This window comes from Homarus americanus, unplaced genomic scaffold, assembly GCF_018991925.1.
Source record: "Homarus americanus isolate GMGI-L3 unplaced genomic scaffold, GMGI_Hamer_2.0 scaffold41149, whole genome shotgun sequence".
In the NCBI taxonomy this organism is placed as follows: domain Eukaryota; kingdom Metazoa; phylum Arthropoda; class Malacostraca; order Decapoda; family Nephropidae; genus Homarus; species Homarus americanus.
The window spans coordinates 183,762-201,257 of record NW_024756979.1 but is presented as its reverse complement, the minus strand read 5'-3'; the positions used below and the strand labels follow the sequence as shown (position 1 = coordinate 201,257).

The 17,496-nt window shown below is 48.0% G+C and overlaps 1 protein-coding gene across 1 annotated transcript; it reads right to left on the bottom strand.

The window, feature by feature from the left end:
- Positions 1-804: 804 nt before the first annotated feature.
- LOC121857346 (mucin-5AC-like) lies at positions 805-13,926 on the bottom strand. Its single transcript, XM_042353358.1, has 4 exons — positions 13,817-13,926; positions 7,300-7,338; positions 7,147-7,153; positions 805-4,830 (listed from the first exon to the last, which is right to left on the bottom strand). The coding sequence occupies exons 1-4, from the start codon at positions 13,924-13,926 to the stop codon at positions 805-807; spliced, it is 4,182 nt and encodes a 1,393-aa protein (XP_042209292.1).
- Between the last annotated feature and the right edge of the window lie 3,570 nt (positions 13,927-17,496).

Sequence of the window (17,496 nt, the reverse complement as noted above, 5' to 3'; positions counted from 1 at the left end):
TGTTGCCACTGTCGGGGAGACAACAAAGTAAGCAATGACTGCTGGAGAATGTGTGTGTGTGGTTAGGGAAGGGGTGAGGGGAAGGGAAGGGGGAGTTACGAGACAGATAAGAATGTTTGTACTGCCGACGAGCAAAACATTCTGCTTGAGGAGTATACCGTGGTGTGGTGGATTTCCCACTTGAGTCACATCTAGTGAAGAATAACACCGTTTGTTGGACATTTTCTAACCTTTGTTGTGACAAGTGGAGAGACTTAAAACTACAGTGTAAGGTGAGGTGTTGTGGTAGTGTTGTGTACCTGGGAGTGTTGTAGAGATACTTGTTGTAATGGTTGTGTACCTGTGTTCTATAAGCAATACTTCACCTAAGGTTGGGTCTTGTTGATGGCAGCAGTGAGTGGTGTGATGGGTACGTTGCTCCTTAACAAGTTTGGCAATCTTTTACATCACACCACCACCCCTTCTCCCCCTACCCTCCCACCTCCTACTCCTCCCACCTCTACTCCCACTCACTCCTCCCACCCCCTACTTCTCCCACTCACTCCTTCCTCTCCCCCGATCTCCCACTCCCCACTCCTTCCTCTCCCCGACCTCCCACTCCCCTACTCCTTCCCCGACTCCCTCCCACCCCTACTCCTTCCTCTCCCCTACTTCTCCCACTCCCCTACTCCTCCCACTCTACCTCCACCACTCATTCACCGTTTTTATACACACCCGCCTGCCAAGACACCACCACGACAGTCTAATATAATCCTCCCGGTTCTGAGTCCTCCACCTTATGGCACTCCCACCCAGGATAAAGGATTAGGATGAGCTGTACCCAGAATGACAGTTTAAACAATCACCAGAATACATGAGGGTGAAGTGACTGTAACCCAGAATACAGGGAGCAGCAGAGAACAGCAAAGCAGCATCCACCCAGCTGGCTTGTAACAGCACATAACATCCAGCCTGTGCAGCACATGTGTAGTTGCTGCTATAATTAACAGCCACACAAATCACTGCTGTTACTGCATTAGCCAACAGCCACGAGTGATGCATGACCATGGCGTGGCGGAGCACACGGCTGTTCTTACTACGTGGTACCAACTGCTGTGCTCCCTGCCATCTTTCCTCCCTCCCTTCCTTCAAGAGTGTAGACTGCCAGGTAACTGTTGAGGGCACAAGTGTAGGTAACTGTTGAGGGCACAAGTGTAGGTAACTGTTGAGGGCACAAGTGTAGGTAACTGTTGAGGGCACAAGTGTAGGACTGTGAGGGCACAAGTGTAGGTAACTGTTGAGGCACTTGGCAAGTGTGGTTGGGCACAAGTGTAGGTAACTGTTGAGGGCACAAGTGTAGGTAACTGTTGAGGGCACAAGTGTAGTAGCTGTTGAGGCACAAGTGTAGGTAACTGTTGAGGGCACAAGTGTAGGTAACTGTTGAGGGCACAAGTGTAGGTAACTGTTGAGGGCACAAGTGTAGGTAACTGTTGGCTGGTGTTGAGGCACAAGTGTAGGTAACTGTTGAGGCACAAGTGTAGGTAACTGTTGAGGGGGCACAAGTGTAGGTAGCTTGAGGCACAAGTGTAGGTAACTGTTGAGGGCACAAGTGTAGGTAACTGTTGAGGGCACAAGTGTAGGTAACTGTTGAGGGCACAAGTGTAGGTAACTGTTGAGGGCACAAGTGTAGGTAACTGTTGAGGGCACAAGTGTAGGTAGCTGTTGAGGGCACAAGTGTAGGTAACTGTTGAGGCACAAGTGTAGGTAACTGTTGAGGGCACAAGTGTAGGTAACTGTTGAGGGCACAAGTGTAGGTAACTGTTGAGGGCACAAGTGTAGGTAACTGTTGAGGGCACAAGTGTAGGTAACTGTTGAGGGCACAAGTGTAGGTAACTGTTGAGGCACAAGTGTAGGTAACTGTTGAGGCACAAGTGTAGGTAACTGTTGAGGCACAAGTGTAGGGTAACTGTTGAGGGCACAAGTGTAGGTAACTGTTGAGGGCACAAGTGTAGGTAACTGTTGAGGGCACAAGTGTAGGTAACTGTTGAGGGCACAAGTGTAGGTAACTGTTGAGGCACAAGTGTAGGTAACTGTTGTGAGGGGCACAAGTGTAGGTAACTGTTGAGGGCACAAGTGTAGGTAACTGTTGAGGGCACAAGTGTAGGTAGCTGTTGAGGGCACAAGTAGGTAACTGTTGAGGGCACAAGTGTAGGTAATTGTTGAGGGCACAAGTGTAGGAAGCTGGAGGGCACAAGTGTAGGTAACTGTTGAGGGCACAAGTGTAGGTAACTGTTGAGGGCACAAGTGTAGGTAACTGTTGAGGGCACAAGTGTAGGTAACTGTTGAGGGCACAAGTGTAGGTAATCTGTTGAGGGCACAAGTGTAGGTAACTGTTGAGGCACAAGTGTAGGTAACTGTTGAGGCACAAGTGTAGGTGACTGTTGAGGGCACAAGTGTAGGGTAACTGTTGAGGCACAAGTGTAGGTAATTGTTGAGGGCACAAGTGTAGGTAACTGTTGAGGGCACAAGTGTAGGTAACTGTTGAGGGCACAAGTGTAGGTAACTGTTGAGGCAAGGTGTAGGTAACTGTTGAGGGCACAAGTGTAGGTAACTGTTGAGGGCACAAGTGTAGGTAACTGTTGAGGCACAAGTGTAGTAGCTGGAGGCACAAGTGTAGGTGGAGGCCAAGTGTAGGTAACTGTTGAGGGCACAAGTGTAGGTAACTGTTGAGGCACAAGTGTAGGTAATTGTTGAGGGCACAAGTGTAGGTAACTGTTGAGGGGCACAAGTGTAGGTAACTGTTGAGGGGCACAAGTGTAGGTAGCTGTTGAGGCACAAGTGTAGGTAACTGTTGAGGCACAAGTGTAGGTAACTGTTGAGGGCAAGTGTGGGGAGGGGCACAAGGTAGGTAGCTGTTGAGGCACAAGTGTTGAGGGCAGTGTTGAGGGCACAAGTGTAGGTAACTGTTGAGGGCACAAGTGTAGGTAACTGTTGAGGCACAAGTGTAGGTAACTGTTGAGGGCACAAGTGTAGGTAACTGTTGAGGCACAAGTGTAGGTAACTGTTGAGGCACAAGTGTAGGTAACTGTTGAGGCACATGTAGGTAACTGTGAGGCACAAGTGTAGGTCTGTTGAGGCACAGTGGGTAACTGTTGAGGGCACAAGTGTAGGTAACTGTTGAGGGCACAAGTGTAGGTACTGTTGAGGGGCACAAGTGTAGGTAACTGTTGAGGGCACAAGTGTAGGTAGCTGTTGAGGCACAAGTGTAGGTAGCTGTTGAGGGCACAAATGTAGTAACTGTTGGGGGCACAAGTGTGAGTAGCTGTTGAGGCACAAGGTGTAGGTAACTGTTGAGGGCACAAGTGTAGGTAACTGTGTGAGGCACAAGTGTGGTAACTGTTGAGGGGCACAAGTGTAGGTAACTGTTGAGCACAAGTGTAGGTAACTGTTGAGGGGGCACAAGTGCTGTTGAGGCACAAGTGTAGGTGGCTGTTGAGGGGCACAAGTGTAGGTAACTGTTGAGGGCACAAGTGTAGGTAACTGTAGGGGGCACAAGTGTGAGTAACTGTTGAGGCACAAGTGTAGGTAACTGTTGAGGCACAAGTGTAGGTAACTGTTGAGGGCACAAGTGTAGGTAACTGTTGAGGGGCACAAGTGTAGGTAACTGTTGAGGGCACAAGTGTAGGTAGCTGTTGAGGGCACAAGTGTAGGGTAGCTGTTGAGGGCACAAGTGTGGTAACTGTTGAGGGGCACAAGTGTAGGTAGCTGTTGAGGGGCACAAGTGTAGGTAACTGTTGAGGCACAAGTGTGGTAACTGTTGAGGGGGCACAGAGTGTAGGTAGCTGTTGAGGGGCACAAGTGTAGGTAACTGTTGAGGGCACAAGTGTAGGTAACTGTTGAGGGCACAAGTGTAGGTGAGCTGTTGAGGGGCACAAGTGTGAGTAACTGTTGGGGCACAAGTGTGGAACAGTGAGGGCACAAGTGTAACTGTTGGGGGGCACAAGTGTAGGTAGCTGTTGAGGGCACAAGTGTAGGTAACTGTTGAGGCACAAGTGTAGGTAGCTGTTGAGGGCACAAGTGTAGGTAACTGTTGGGGGCACAAGTGTAGGTAACTGTGAGGGCACAAGTGTAGGTAACTGTTGAGGGCACAAGTGTAGGTAACTGTTGAGGGGCACAAGTGTAAGTAACTGTTGAGGCACAAGTGTAGGTAGCTGTTGAGGGCACAGAAGTGTAGGTAACTGTTGAGGGGGCACAAGTGTAGGTAGCTGTTGAGGGGCACAAGTGTGGTCTGTTGGGGGCACAAGTGTAGGTAGCTGTTGAGGGGCACAAGTGTAGGTAACTGTTGAGGGCACAAGTGTAGGTGGCGGGGGGGCACAAGTGTGGGTAACTGTTGAGGCACAAGTGTAGGTAACTGTTGAGGGCACAAGTGTAGGTAACTGTTGGGGCACAATGGCACAAGTGTAGGTAACTGTTGAGGGCACAAGTGTAGGTAACTGTTGAGGGCACAAGTGGGGTAACTGTTGAGGGCACAAGTGTAGGTAGCTGTTGAGGGGCACAAGTGTAGGTAACTGTTGAGGGGGCACAAGTGTAGGTAACTGTTGAGGGGCACAAGAGTGTAGAGGTAACTGTTGAGGGCACAAGTGTAGGTAACTGTTGAGGGCACAAGTGTAGGTAACTGTTGAGGGCACAAGTGTAGGTAACTGTTGAGGGCACAGAGTGTAGGTAACTGTTGGGGGCACAAGTGTGAGTAACTGTTGAGGGCACAAGTGTAGGTAACTGTTGAGGGCACAAGTGTAGGTAACTGTTGAGGGCACAAGTGTAGGTAACTGTTGAGGGCACAAGTGTAGGTAACTGTTGAGGGCACAAGTGTAGGTAACTGTTGAGGGCACAAGTGTAGTCTCTGGGTGTGGGTGTGTATTGTTCCTGTCTCCTGCCAACTTCCACCACCTGCGGTTATGGGGGAAGGTAAGGGTGAGGGAGGTAGGGTGAGGGGGGCCCTTCATGATGTGCTCAGTCTCTACAACCATCTACTACAGCCACCTCAACAAACTAATGTTATATTATACCCAATATTCAGTAATAAACCGTAGTATATTACCATTATTATTATTATTATTATTATTATTAACTTCCAGTGTGTATGTGTGTGTGTGTGTGTGTGTGTGTGTGTGTGTTAGGCGATGGAGAGGGGAAAAGGGGGAGGGGTACGGAAAATATTATAACAGCGCGGGTGGTGGTTGTGGTGGCGGGACGGCGGAGAAAGCTGGTGGCTGGCTGGCGTCCACTGCATTGCAGCTGGTGCACCATCCCCGCTACACGCACGCTATCCCAACACACGGTACACGCAGCTACCCCGCTAATCCATCATGTCTTCAGCTAGCTAGGCGTCTCTTATCTAGTGGTTCATCACCTGGCAACTACCTTCTCCGCCTCACCTTACGCGTGGTGTTAGGTCTACTGTCTTATAAACTCAGTCATATGTCTGTCTGTAAAAGATGATTTTAATGGTCATTATATGTACTACTGTAAGTATTCTTTAATGTGATGTTGCTTGTTGGTTATAATTCTCTCCTATCCACATCCCAGTACACAGACAAGAAATATAAATGTACACTATACACAAACACAAAAAAAACGTAAAAAATACAATGAAATTTTAAAACAAACACGAATTTATTTACGAAGAGACGCGAGCGAGGAGGCATCAAGGCGTCACGTGTCTCCCGTGTTTACTACATCAGCTGATGGGGCAAGGCGCGACGCGGCTCCCAGCACCCTCAGGGTCCACCCCCGCCCTTCTCCCCCGCCTCCATACTGCATCACTTTTAACACTCCCATAGAAAAAAAATTACGAGTCATCACGACGCCATTAAACACTCGGCGTAAAATTTATTACGTACCATGAATAAAAAATAAGACTTGGTAAAAACATTTCAAGGTCCTAATTATAGACTCGAGTGATGTAGGACCATGACTCACCCCAGGTAACTTTTAGACGAACCGACATTAGTAAAGCTTCCGACAGTGTGTGCCGACTCTTTGTCTGACACTCACCAGGGTGCTGATTGTCTCTGCTGAGTCTGACTATTAGCTCTGACACTGGCCAGGGTGCTAACTCTTAGTGCTGCCTCACACCCACCGGTGGCGAATTCAGGCACCTGTACTTTGCCGGGTTCATCGTGTGCCATCATAAATAACTTCACATCTTGGACGGGACCACAGAGGAGTTAACACGGAAAACTAAAGAAGAGCAGCTGGTAGCCAGGGTGGCGTGGGAGACCTATATGACCCCCCCCCCCCACACACACACACACACATCCATCACACGATATGGTCTTCGATGTCAACAAATTATAGTGAAGATAATAAAATAAGGTACATTTTTCTTGTCACACCGTTCACTTTTAGCAAGTTAAAAATATATTTTTCTAGTGTATTTGTGTGTGTTGAGACCGAATATGACCTTCCTTTTTGGCGGAAATTAGCCGGGTTTTTTTGCGATTTATTTTTCGTTTGACGATTTCAGAGAAAAAAAGTGTCTAAGCAACTAAAAAATACACAAAAAACACTAGAAAAAAACAATAACCAAACCTAACTTAACTGACTCTCACCATATGATGGAATCACCTATTTCTTACCTTATTGGCCTGGTTCTTGTTCGTCGTTGCATTCTGGGATTCTTACACAACGCCACATATGTTGGTCTTTGCGACATTTACATTCAGTCTTGCTCTTAGTACACTTTACTGAGGTTGGAAAAACACCATGCGATCGAAATATGAGACCAAAAAGAATACTCGAATTTGATTGGGCCAAAAATACCGCGAATTAAACCCAAAAACATTTTAATTGGTTTCAAAATAAAAAAGGCTTTTGATTGGCCGCGTGACGTGTACAGCAACGCATGAGCAGGATGATTTATGAAGGAGACGCGCAGTGTTGGAGGAGAGGCAGACGATAATGGCGGGATGTTAATGGAAGAAAATAGAAAATATTTTGGAAAAGCTATCTCCGTTATTATACATTTCCGCCGGTAATGTAAAGGATGAAAATTAGACGTCTTATTCGTATATGATAATAGATTAGTGGTAGGAATGAACGGTGTGTAAAGAAAATAATACCTAAAATAAGGCTACTGAGACCAACCAGGTGCAGCACAACACTCACGTGACACCTGACAGAGATGAAACACTCACGTGACACCTGACACACGGATAAAGCCCTCACGTGACACCTGACACACAGATGAAACACTCACGTGACACCTGACACACGGATAAAGCACTCACGTGACACCTGACACACAGATGAAACACTCACGTGACACCTGGCAGACAACCCTCACGGAGCTCAACATACCTGCAAGAAAAGAAACACCATTAATATTCATGACAAAATAATCACACCTGATCCATCAATTAAATACCACACCTGAAAATTAAATATTAATTATTATATTAAAAAAAAACATCAATAATAAGAGCCACCAATAATTATTCGTCATTCAGGGGAAAATAGATGACTCATGCATAAAATATATCAGTCAAGTCAGCCATCACTCAGGGCGATGATGGCCAGAAATAAGCTTACTACCTCCCCAACACAACCTCCACCACTACACATCCCCACCACTACACATCCCCACCACTACACATCCCCACCACTACACATCCCCACCACTACACAACCCTCCACCACTACACACATCCCCACCACTACACATCCCCACCACTACACATCCCCACCACTACACATCCCCACCACTACACACCATCATCTCCACCAAGTCTTCTCACGGTCCGACATTTTTTCCCAAAGGTTGCGTGAATTCTTAGAGTGTCTTGACGGGTCCATACACACAACTTGAGACACAATCACCAGCGAACGAACATCTGGCGTCTTTAAATAGCTCCCTGACATATCTCTTTGTGTTGCTTATTGCGCCATACTAACTCGTGAAGGTGAGACGCGGTGGAGAGGGAGGGGAGAGATTGACAGGTAAGGGAGGGGGAGATAGTGACAAGTAGGGGAGGGGGAAGAGAGTGACAGGTAGGGGAGGGGATGGGGAGAGAGTGACATTTAGAGGGAGGGAATGGAGAGAGGGAGGGGGATGGAAAGAAATGTTTACTAGAGGGAGAATGGAGAGAGTGACAGGTAAGGGGAGGATGGAGAGTGACATATGGGGAGGGATGGAGAGAGTGACAGGTAGGGAGGATGGGGAGAGTGACATGTAGGAGGAATGGAGAGAGTGACAGGTGGGGATGGGGGGGAGAGTGATAGGTAAGGGAGGGAATGGGGAGAAATAAAGGTTGGGGAAGTGAGGGTCAGGTGTAAGGAGAAATGATGGACACGATATGGGGCGAAGGAGGTGAATGAAGGGTAGGTAAAAGATGGGAGGAGGAAAGAGGAAACAACGAGGAAGGGGATGAGAGAGGAGGATGGAAAAGCGGAGAAAGAGAGAAGAGGGGTGTAGCGAGGTCGAGAGAAAGTGGAGAAGAATGAAGAAGTGAGGTGAGAGACGGGAAGGAGAGAGTGAGGAGGGAGGGAGAGATAAGGGATTGAAGGAGGAAGGAGGGAGGGAGGGAGAGATAAGGGACTGAAGGAGGGAAGGAGATAAAGGATTGAAGGAATGAAGGATGGAGATAGATAAGGCTTGAGGGAGGATTGAGAGGGGGGGGGTATTTTCGTATCATAAGCATCACTCTTCAACAGGACTCAACTTTCTACACAAACTTTAAAATATATTAAAAAAAATGTGTGGTGGTGTGGGGACGGCGCTCTGGGTGTTGGTAGTTCATGTGTCCTTTTTCAACTACGAGGGAGTAGTACATACACACACACACCCACACCCACACCCACCCACACACACACATCTTACCCCCACCCCTTCCCTCACACTCCCTTCCTCCTCCACACACATCAACCCAATTACCATCTCCCCCTCTTCACGCTCAGATCCAGGCCCACTCCTCCCGCACAGCATGCACCCCCCCCCTCCCTCACTAGACACAACTCTCAAGCAGGGACAATTCATCTCAGGTAATTGCAGGTAAGAGAGTGGCATGTGTGACCTTGGGGGTTAATAATACAGGAAGGAGGTGCGCCCTCTGCCTGGCGTCCCTGCGCAGGCGCCCACACTCCTGTTTTTTCTCTCATGATAATTATTACTGTAGTTTATGTCCCAAAAATATTTTGTTTTCGAGTGAATTTTCATTGTTAATATCAATAATTATTCTTACCATAATAATTACTGTTGCAATTTATTGTCCACAAACAACTATTTTTAGACGTTTGATTAAAATATTTTCAATAGTAACAAAAATAATATTGTTTTTAATAATATCTAGTAATACTACTACTAATAATAATAACAATATCACGTTTGTTGTTTTGAAACCAGAAAAATATTTTCCAATGCCTTACAACAACTACTATTACTATTGCAACTAGTAGTAGCAATAGTAAACAAATACTACTACTACTACTACTAATAATAATAATAATATATTTTTTACCAGCCGAATACTCTTTTTCCCAAACGTCACTGTCAACATAAATAATGAGAGTAAACACAACAGTTGCCTCCCATCAATATAACTCGTGGTGGTCAGGTCAGGTCAGGTCACCAGTGGTAGTGAGTTAAGGATCACAACAATAATTAATTCTCACAGAGCCAGTGGTGAACGGCGGCCTAGCTTGTTGACTCTTATTGTGGAGGGTACTCATGGCGGTGGCGGGGGGAGGGGAAGAGGGGAACTAAAATAGGAAACAAAAGTATTAATGTAAATAAAAACCAACAGGAAAGCTTAAAGATTAACTCTCAGTTTATTTCACCTGGTGATTAAACACTTACCTGGTGATTGGGATTAAGTGGGTTCGCGTTAGGGTGTGGTTAATCCGAGGTTAATTAAGCTAGAGGGATCATTAATTTATTCCTCTCAAATAAATAAATAAATAAATCTCGTCAGATGTTTAGTTCAGGAGGCACCGTGAGTCACCACTACGACCTCTGACCTAATTAACTCAGGTTTTCCCTCCCTCTCTCACACACACACACGTCCAGTGAGGTTGTCCAAATCTCCAGTTTCAAATCTCCACCTCCCTCCCGCCGACTCAAGTCCTCAGGTTCCCACACTGAAGCTCCTCAGTGTATACACAACATTCTACAAACTCACCTATGCCTCCCCCACCTGGTCTTCCTCCCTAAATGCCACACAACGTAAACACCTAGAAAAAATGCAAAAGAGGGCATGCAAGATTATTCTCTCCCCTTCCTACTCCACATATCAAGAAGCGCTCAACACACTGACCCTTTCGACTCTCACTGACCATTACCACGACCTCATCTGCAAATTTGGTAAGAAGCTTCTACACCATCCTCGACACCGGCTCCTACTACCACCTGAGATCCCTAGTCCGAGAATTGCTGTTCGACACCACAGCCGCATCCAGCCCATACGTGCACGAACTGATCGCTATAAGAACAGCCCAGTCCCAACCATTGTAAAAATTATCAATAACATGTAATAAATCAGTGTATTCACTCCCAGTAAACACTGCTCCCTAATCACTATGTTGAAATGAACTGTATTTTGAGCTGATCATCTAAGTTATATATGTCTTATTTGTGTCACTTATGTCCTTGTATATTATTTGTAATTCGTAACCCATTCCCCAAATATGTAACTGTATATTTTCAGCCTTCTGACAAGCTCTTCAATAAACCACACACACAGGCACTACTCTGGGGAGAGACTGAAGACTTAAATTAATTGAGAAAAAAAATCGTCAACAATTAAATGGTGGTGAAAACTATAAGACTTTGCGAAGGCCAAGATAATAAATTAATCAAATAACAAATGATAAAGGAAAGTATAAAGCAAGTGTGGAAAAAGTAGTATTAAAGTACGAGAGCAGAGGAAGGAAAATAAAGTATGATTAGAGTAATATAATTAAGGGAAGTAAGAATTAGGAGAGAAAAAGTTTGAAGCGAGAGAGGAAAAAGTAATAAGCAAGTGTGATAATAACAGCTGCCGCGGACCACCATTCGAGGCAGTGTACAAAAACCTTAGTAAGTTTGTCACACCATTTTATAAAGGACAGTGTGAGGTGAGGTGAGGTGAGGTGAGGTGAGGTGAGGTGTGTTGGCTCGGTGCTGCCCGTAACCGTCTTGGCTGCCCCACCGAGAGACCTTACGTGAGCGGTTGGTTACACAGGTGGTAATACGTGTTTCCTGCGGCCAGCCAACTACCTTTTACTGCCACCTACAAACAAACAATGTGGCCGCACTAACCCAAATACCTCCGTGTCTGCCGTGACTTGCCAACGCCACCGAACGGCCACAAAGGCACCGAGAATGTGGTCACACTCCCTCCATTATGTCTCCGTGTCTGCCGTGGCCGCCCATGAAAAAACGACATGTGGTCACGTAGGAACATGAGACGGAGATACTCCCCAAGTCTAGAGAAGAGGTTAGGTTAGGTAGTACCTTGGATATACCCTTCCCTGGATTTCTCCGTCTCAGCCCTGACCAGCCAGCCAAGCAGCACCAGGAGTACACACACACACACACACACACACACACACACACACACACACACACACACACACACACCCGGCCACATCACCAACCAAGATATCCCAATGTGGCGGCGCCCACGCTGGCTCACACGGTATATGGGCAGAGTCGACCCTCCGCCTCTGCCCAAATGTAGCGCCCTTCTCACCAGATACTGTCTCCTGTCGCATAATGTCTACAGTGAAGGGATAGCCCGGAGACCTGCTACATAATACCGTATACGGCTCGCTTTTCGGGGGCGGAGATAGACCACTCGTCACACACACTCCAGACAGCCCAGGAAGCTGAGGTAAGGTGGCCCCGGCCCTCCACGGTGGCCAGATACGGCGTGAAGGTCGGCAATATGGTGGTGAGACGGGGGTAGGAGGTCATAGCGGAATGAGGGCGGCTGGGAGTGGCGGGACACAGTGAGGACTGAAGTAGGCTGTCTGGAGTTCAAGGTAGGTCATGGTCGAGGTATACTTACGGGTGACAGGTTTGAGTGTGTGTGTGTGAACAAAACAAGGCAGTGGGAGGGCAGGGTGTTGAAAGGGGTGGGAGATGTAAGGAGAGAGAGGGTTTGTGAGGAGGTGGGGCAGGGTGGGGAGGTGGGGCAGGTTGGGGAGGTGGGGCAGGGTTTGGGTGGAGGAGGGGTAAGGCTCACACGGGGACAACAAGACACACACACACATAACCACCACTGTGAGTGAGTGGGACACTGGTGTAACGGGACCCCAGCCTCACTCACGCCACCACAACAACCTACCCACTCACCTACCAGACATTCACTCACCACACTCACCTACCTCACACTCTACACACCCTACTAAACAAGTTCACAACACACTTTTTACCCCATTATAAACATAAGTCATTTACAATAATAATAATAAATTAAACCAATACAAAATGACGAGAATAAACATAAAACAGTTTAACAAATGATCACCAGAGTTCACCATCCCAGGCCATGAATGAGGGAGCTTCTTTGGCCTCCATATTGTGTGCCTCATGAACAGCGTCTGTAGTAAATATTTACATGCAGTGTGTAAAAAACAATAGTCTGGTGGATCACATGACCTCCAGGCAAGTAAGTGTTGACGTAACTCGTTCTAAGAGTGAAAAAAAAGGGGGAGACTCCCTCAACCATTTCGAGGAAGAGTGTAGGTAGTAGGGGAGCCGCCACCCACACACATGTTGCTTCAGGCACTGCACCATCAAATTGTTATTGCAGTAAGTGAAATGCTTGACTGCCACCAGGGAGAACTTGTCATGAGCAGGGGGCTGGGTGGGAGGCAGGGGGCTGAGAGGGAGGCAGGGGGCTGAGAGGGAGGCAGGGGCTGGGTGGGAGGCAGGGGCTGAGGAGGCAGGGGCTGAGAGGGAGGCAGGGGCTGGCTGGGGCTGGGTGGGAGCAGGGGAGCTGGGCTGGAGGCTGGGGCTGGCAGGAAAAATATGAATAATCTCAGAAGGAAAGTCACTCTATCTTTAGCATGGGGGAAGGAGCCAAAGCGGATCTCCCTATCCACCCCCCCCACCATATACACTCCTGTGCGACACATTTATCATCAGCATCACCTTTTAAGTACATCCTCTCATCTCCACTCTATAAGCTCCAGCCCCCGCGTCTGTAGCTTTCATCTGCGGCAGCCTCCCCCCTCCTCCCCCGAGCAACGATGCCGCCATCACACACAAAGGACTTCACCACAAACGCAAGATATCAGAGTTATGTCAACCGAATTAAGACAATACATCATTCAGGTCTTTATGTGCGAAATAAATGGAAGTCACAGTGTGTTTTCGTGTCGGTATGTTAAGCTTGTAGCGAGGCTGGAGATGACAATATACCCCACATTTAGTGCCACCATGACGCAAGAGGAGGTGCTTTTAGTAGGATGAGCCAGCACCTGCTAGGAAGGTCGACCTGTGCTGCAAGCTACTGTGGCCGCCACCTTCCTTACCCAACAAACTACGTGCTGCTGAGTGCCAGTACAATGTGCGTAGCAGAGTAAGCAGTGGTGTACGTGTGTAGGGGAGACTGGAGGAAGAGTGGTACGTGGGACGAAAGTGGCACTGGGGTGTGTTGAGTCGTTCCAGGAGTTAGGTTCAAGAGACAGCTGGCGTAGAGCACAGCGCCAGTGGTAGACATAGAGCAGAGTTTTAAGACATGGTGGGCGTAGTGCGGGTTAACAGAAGCGGTGGTAGTGTAGTGGTGGAGCGCGGGGTGGCGAACGGCACCTAGCAACACCAGCAGTGGCCTCTTGCTGCCAAATAATGCCTCACTGCGACCCTGGCTCCTGCGACTTCTCACGAGATTTGGGGCTCACCACCGAAATTTCGCTCGCGTTTGTCTTCGCTCTGTGGAAGATGTGGGTGAGTAGCGGACGAGGCATCTTGGCAAGAGTGAAGACCGCCACAACCACTGAGCGTTGCTCCTACCACCAACGACAACACACACACACACACACACACACACACACACACATATACATACATAAAATGAAAAAAAAATTCTTACGCAAATCCACCAACCGTATAGTGAGGCGACCGACACGCAGTTCGTTGTGACGCCAATTTACTTTTTTAAGTGCCCTGACGGCGCCCCCAGGCAATAGATAAATTTTCCAATAAACGCCAGACGGATAACATAAAGTGTGCTTTAAGAAGGTTGTCCATTGAGTGAGGAAGGCTGGTGGTGTGGGGTGGCGGCGACCTCATCAAGGAGGAGGCGGCGTTCAAAAGGCACGGCACCAAAGAGTAATCTGGAGTCATGGGCGCCGCTATTCACACATAAGCTGACACTCCTCCCCCTGTGACGCCACCACACTGACCCTCACTCAGAGTACTGTTACTGTTTATAATGAACACGTACTACGCCCCTCCTCCATGGTACTGTCACTAACCCTCCCTCCTCCATGGTACTAACACTACCCCTCCCTCCTCCATGGTACTGACACTACCCCTCCCTCCTCCATGGTACTGACACTACCCCTCCCTCCTCCATGGTACTGACACTACCCCTCCCTCCTCCATGGTACTGACACTAACCCTCCCTCCTCCATGGTACAGACACTACCCCTCCCTCCTCCATGGTACTGACACTACCCCTCCCTCCTCCATGGTACTGACACTAACCCTCCATGGTATAGTACCCTATTACAGTTATTAATGAGGCATAATGGCTGCTCCTGGTGTAACGAGGGTGGCCGACTATACCTCACTGGACAGACGTGTGGGTTAAGGAACACACTCTTGTCTACTGAGGTGAATAATGTTGTTGATGATAGCTTGTGGAACCTGTGTGTGTGTGTGTGTGTGTGTGTGTGTGTGTGTGTGTGTGTGTGTGTGTGTGTGTGTGTAAAATAATCGATCAGAGATTCTCAAGAAGTAGGTAACAAGGGTAAGGTAGGGTACTAGGTAGCACAGTAGGGAAACAGGTATCAAGTGGGTAAGGGAGGTACTAGGGTAGGGCAAACAGGTAACAAGGGTAAGTGGAGGGTACTAGGGTAGGGTAAACAGGTAACAAGGGTAAGGGAGGGTACTAGGGAAGGGTAAACAGGTAACAAGGGTAAGGGAGGGTACTAGGGAAGGGTAAACAGGTAACAAGGGTAAGGGAGGGTACTAGGGAAGGGTAAACAGGTAACAAGGGTAAGGGAGGGTACTAGGGTAGGGTAAACAGGTAACAAGGGTAAGGTAGGGTACTAGGGTAGGGTAAACAGGTAACAAGGGTAAGGTAGGGTACTAGGGTAGGGTAAACAGGTAACAAGGGTAAGGGAGGGTACTAGGGAAGGGTAAACAGGTAACAAGGGTAAGGGAGGGTACTAGGGAAGGGTAAACAGGTAACAAGGGTAAGGGAGGGTACTAGGGAAGGGTAAACAGGTAACAAGGGTAAGGGAGGGTACTAGGGTAGGGTAAACAGGTAACAAGGGTAAGGTAGGGTACTAGGGTAGGGTAAACAGGTAACAAGGGTAAGGTAGGGTACTAGGGTAGGGTAAACAGGTAACAAGGGTAAGGGAGGGTACTAGGGAAGGGTAAACAGGTAACAAGGGTAAGGGAGGGTACTAGGGAAGGGTAAACAGGTAACAAGGGTAAGGGAGGGTACTAGGGAAGGGTAAACAGGTAACAAGGGTAAGGGAGGGTACTAGGGTAGGGTAAACAGGTAACAAGGGTAAGGTAGGGTACTAGGGTAGGGTAAACAGGTAACAAGGGTAAGGTAGGGTACTAGGGTAGGGTAAACAGGTAACAAGGGTAAGGGAGGGTACTAGGGAAGGGTAAACAGGTAACAAGGGTAAGGGAGGGTACTAGGGAAGGGTAAACAGGTAACAAGGGTAAGGGAGGGTACTAGGTAGGGTAAAACAGGTAACAAGGGTAAGGTAGGGTACTAGGTAGGGGTAAACAGGTACTTAAGGGTAAGGAGGGTACTAGTAGGGTAAAGAGGCAACAAGGGTAAGGTAGGGTACTTAGGGTAGGGTAAAACAGGCAATAAGGGTAAGGGGAGGGTACTTTCAGTAGGGTAAACAGGTAACAAGGGTAAGGGAGGGTACTAGGGTAGGGTAAACAGGTAACAAGGGTAAGGTAGGGTACTAGGGTAGGGTACTAGGGTAGGGTAAACAGGTAACAAGGGTAAGGGAGGGTACTAGGGTAGGGTAAACAGGTAACAAGGGTAAGGGAGGGTACTAGGGTAGGGTAAACAGGTAACAAGGGTAAGGGAGGGTACTAGGGTAGGGTAAACAGGTAACAAGGGTAAGGAAGGGTACTAGGGTAGGGTAAACAGGTAACAAGGGTAAGGAATGCAGGTGACAAGAAAGGTGAGGTAATGAAGCTAACTATATATAGGGTGTGACTAAGGCGTCAGACATAGCGAGGGATGCACTATTACCCGCGCGCGAGGTGGTCGACCCCGGGACCTCCAGCCGCGCCAAGGGGGAACATAAAGAACATGAGAACGGAGGAAACTGCAGCGGACCTATTGGCTCATACTAGGCAGTCCCATTTACACCCAACCCCTATTGCTCATATATCCATCCAACCTATGTTTGAAGCTATCCAGCGCATTCGAGTTAATGATGATATTTGGTAACTTCTTCCACTCGTCCACTACTCTATTTCCAAACCAATGTTTACCTATTTCGCGCCTAAATCTAAATTTGTCTAATTTAAAACCATTGTTAAGAGTTCGCTCCTGGTTGGAGGAGGAGGAAGGAGGGAAGACAAGTGTGGAGGAGGGGGAATTATTCCTTCCATCATAACCTCTTTAGAGTATAAGAAGAAATAATTAACAAATCATTCCAACCCAACCTAACCTTATCATCGTCTCTGCCGATCTCAAATATTCCTCCTGACTTAACTCTAAGCATCCAGAAGAAATCACACACACACACACACGCCTTAGTGCATCACCCCCAACACACACACACACACACGCCCCCAGTGCATCATCACCCCCCAACACACACACACACACACACACACACACACACACACACACACACACACACACACACACACACACACGCTACATCGCACCAAACACCATCATCTTGTTCAGGAGCACCGCGATGTCACAAAAGGTAAGGTGTTCCCTTCAGCAGCTTTCTTATTTATATGGCAATTAAATACATTTTTTTTTTCGACATTGTGCACCTCAGGCGAGAGTTGTGAGCACTGCCAGAGTTATTCTCGGGCGGGGGAGAGGAGGGGGGGCTCTAAGCAAGTCTAAATACCTATGTCACATTTTATACTTGGGGTTGGAGAACGCGTGCCAAGAGCAACTGTGGGTGAGGTAGCGTCCCTCCCCTCAGTCTGTCTGTCTGTCTGTCTGTCTGTCTGTCTGCCAGCCCACCACCACCACCACCTCAGCTTCACCAAGACAGAGAGAAAATTAAGCACCCAGTTGTCATCGGTACCAGGCTCCCGCGCCCCTAAGTCACAACCCAGCTGTCACCTTCCGTACCCGCTTCTCA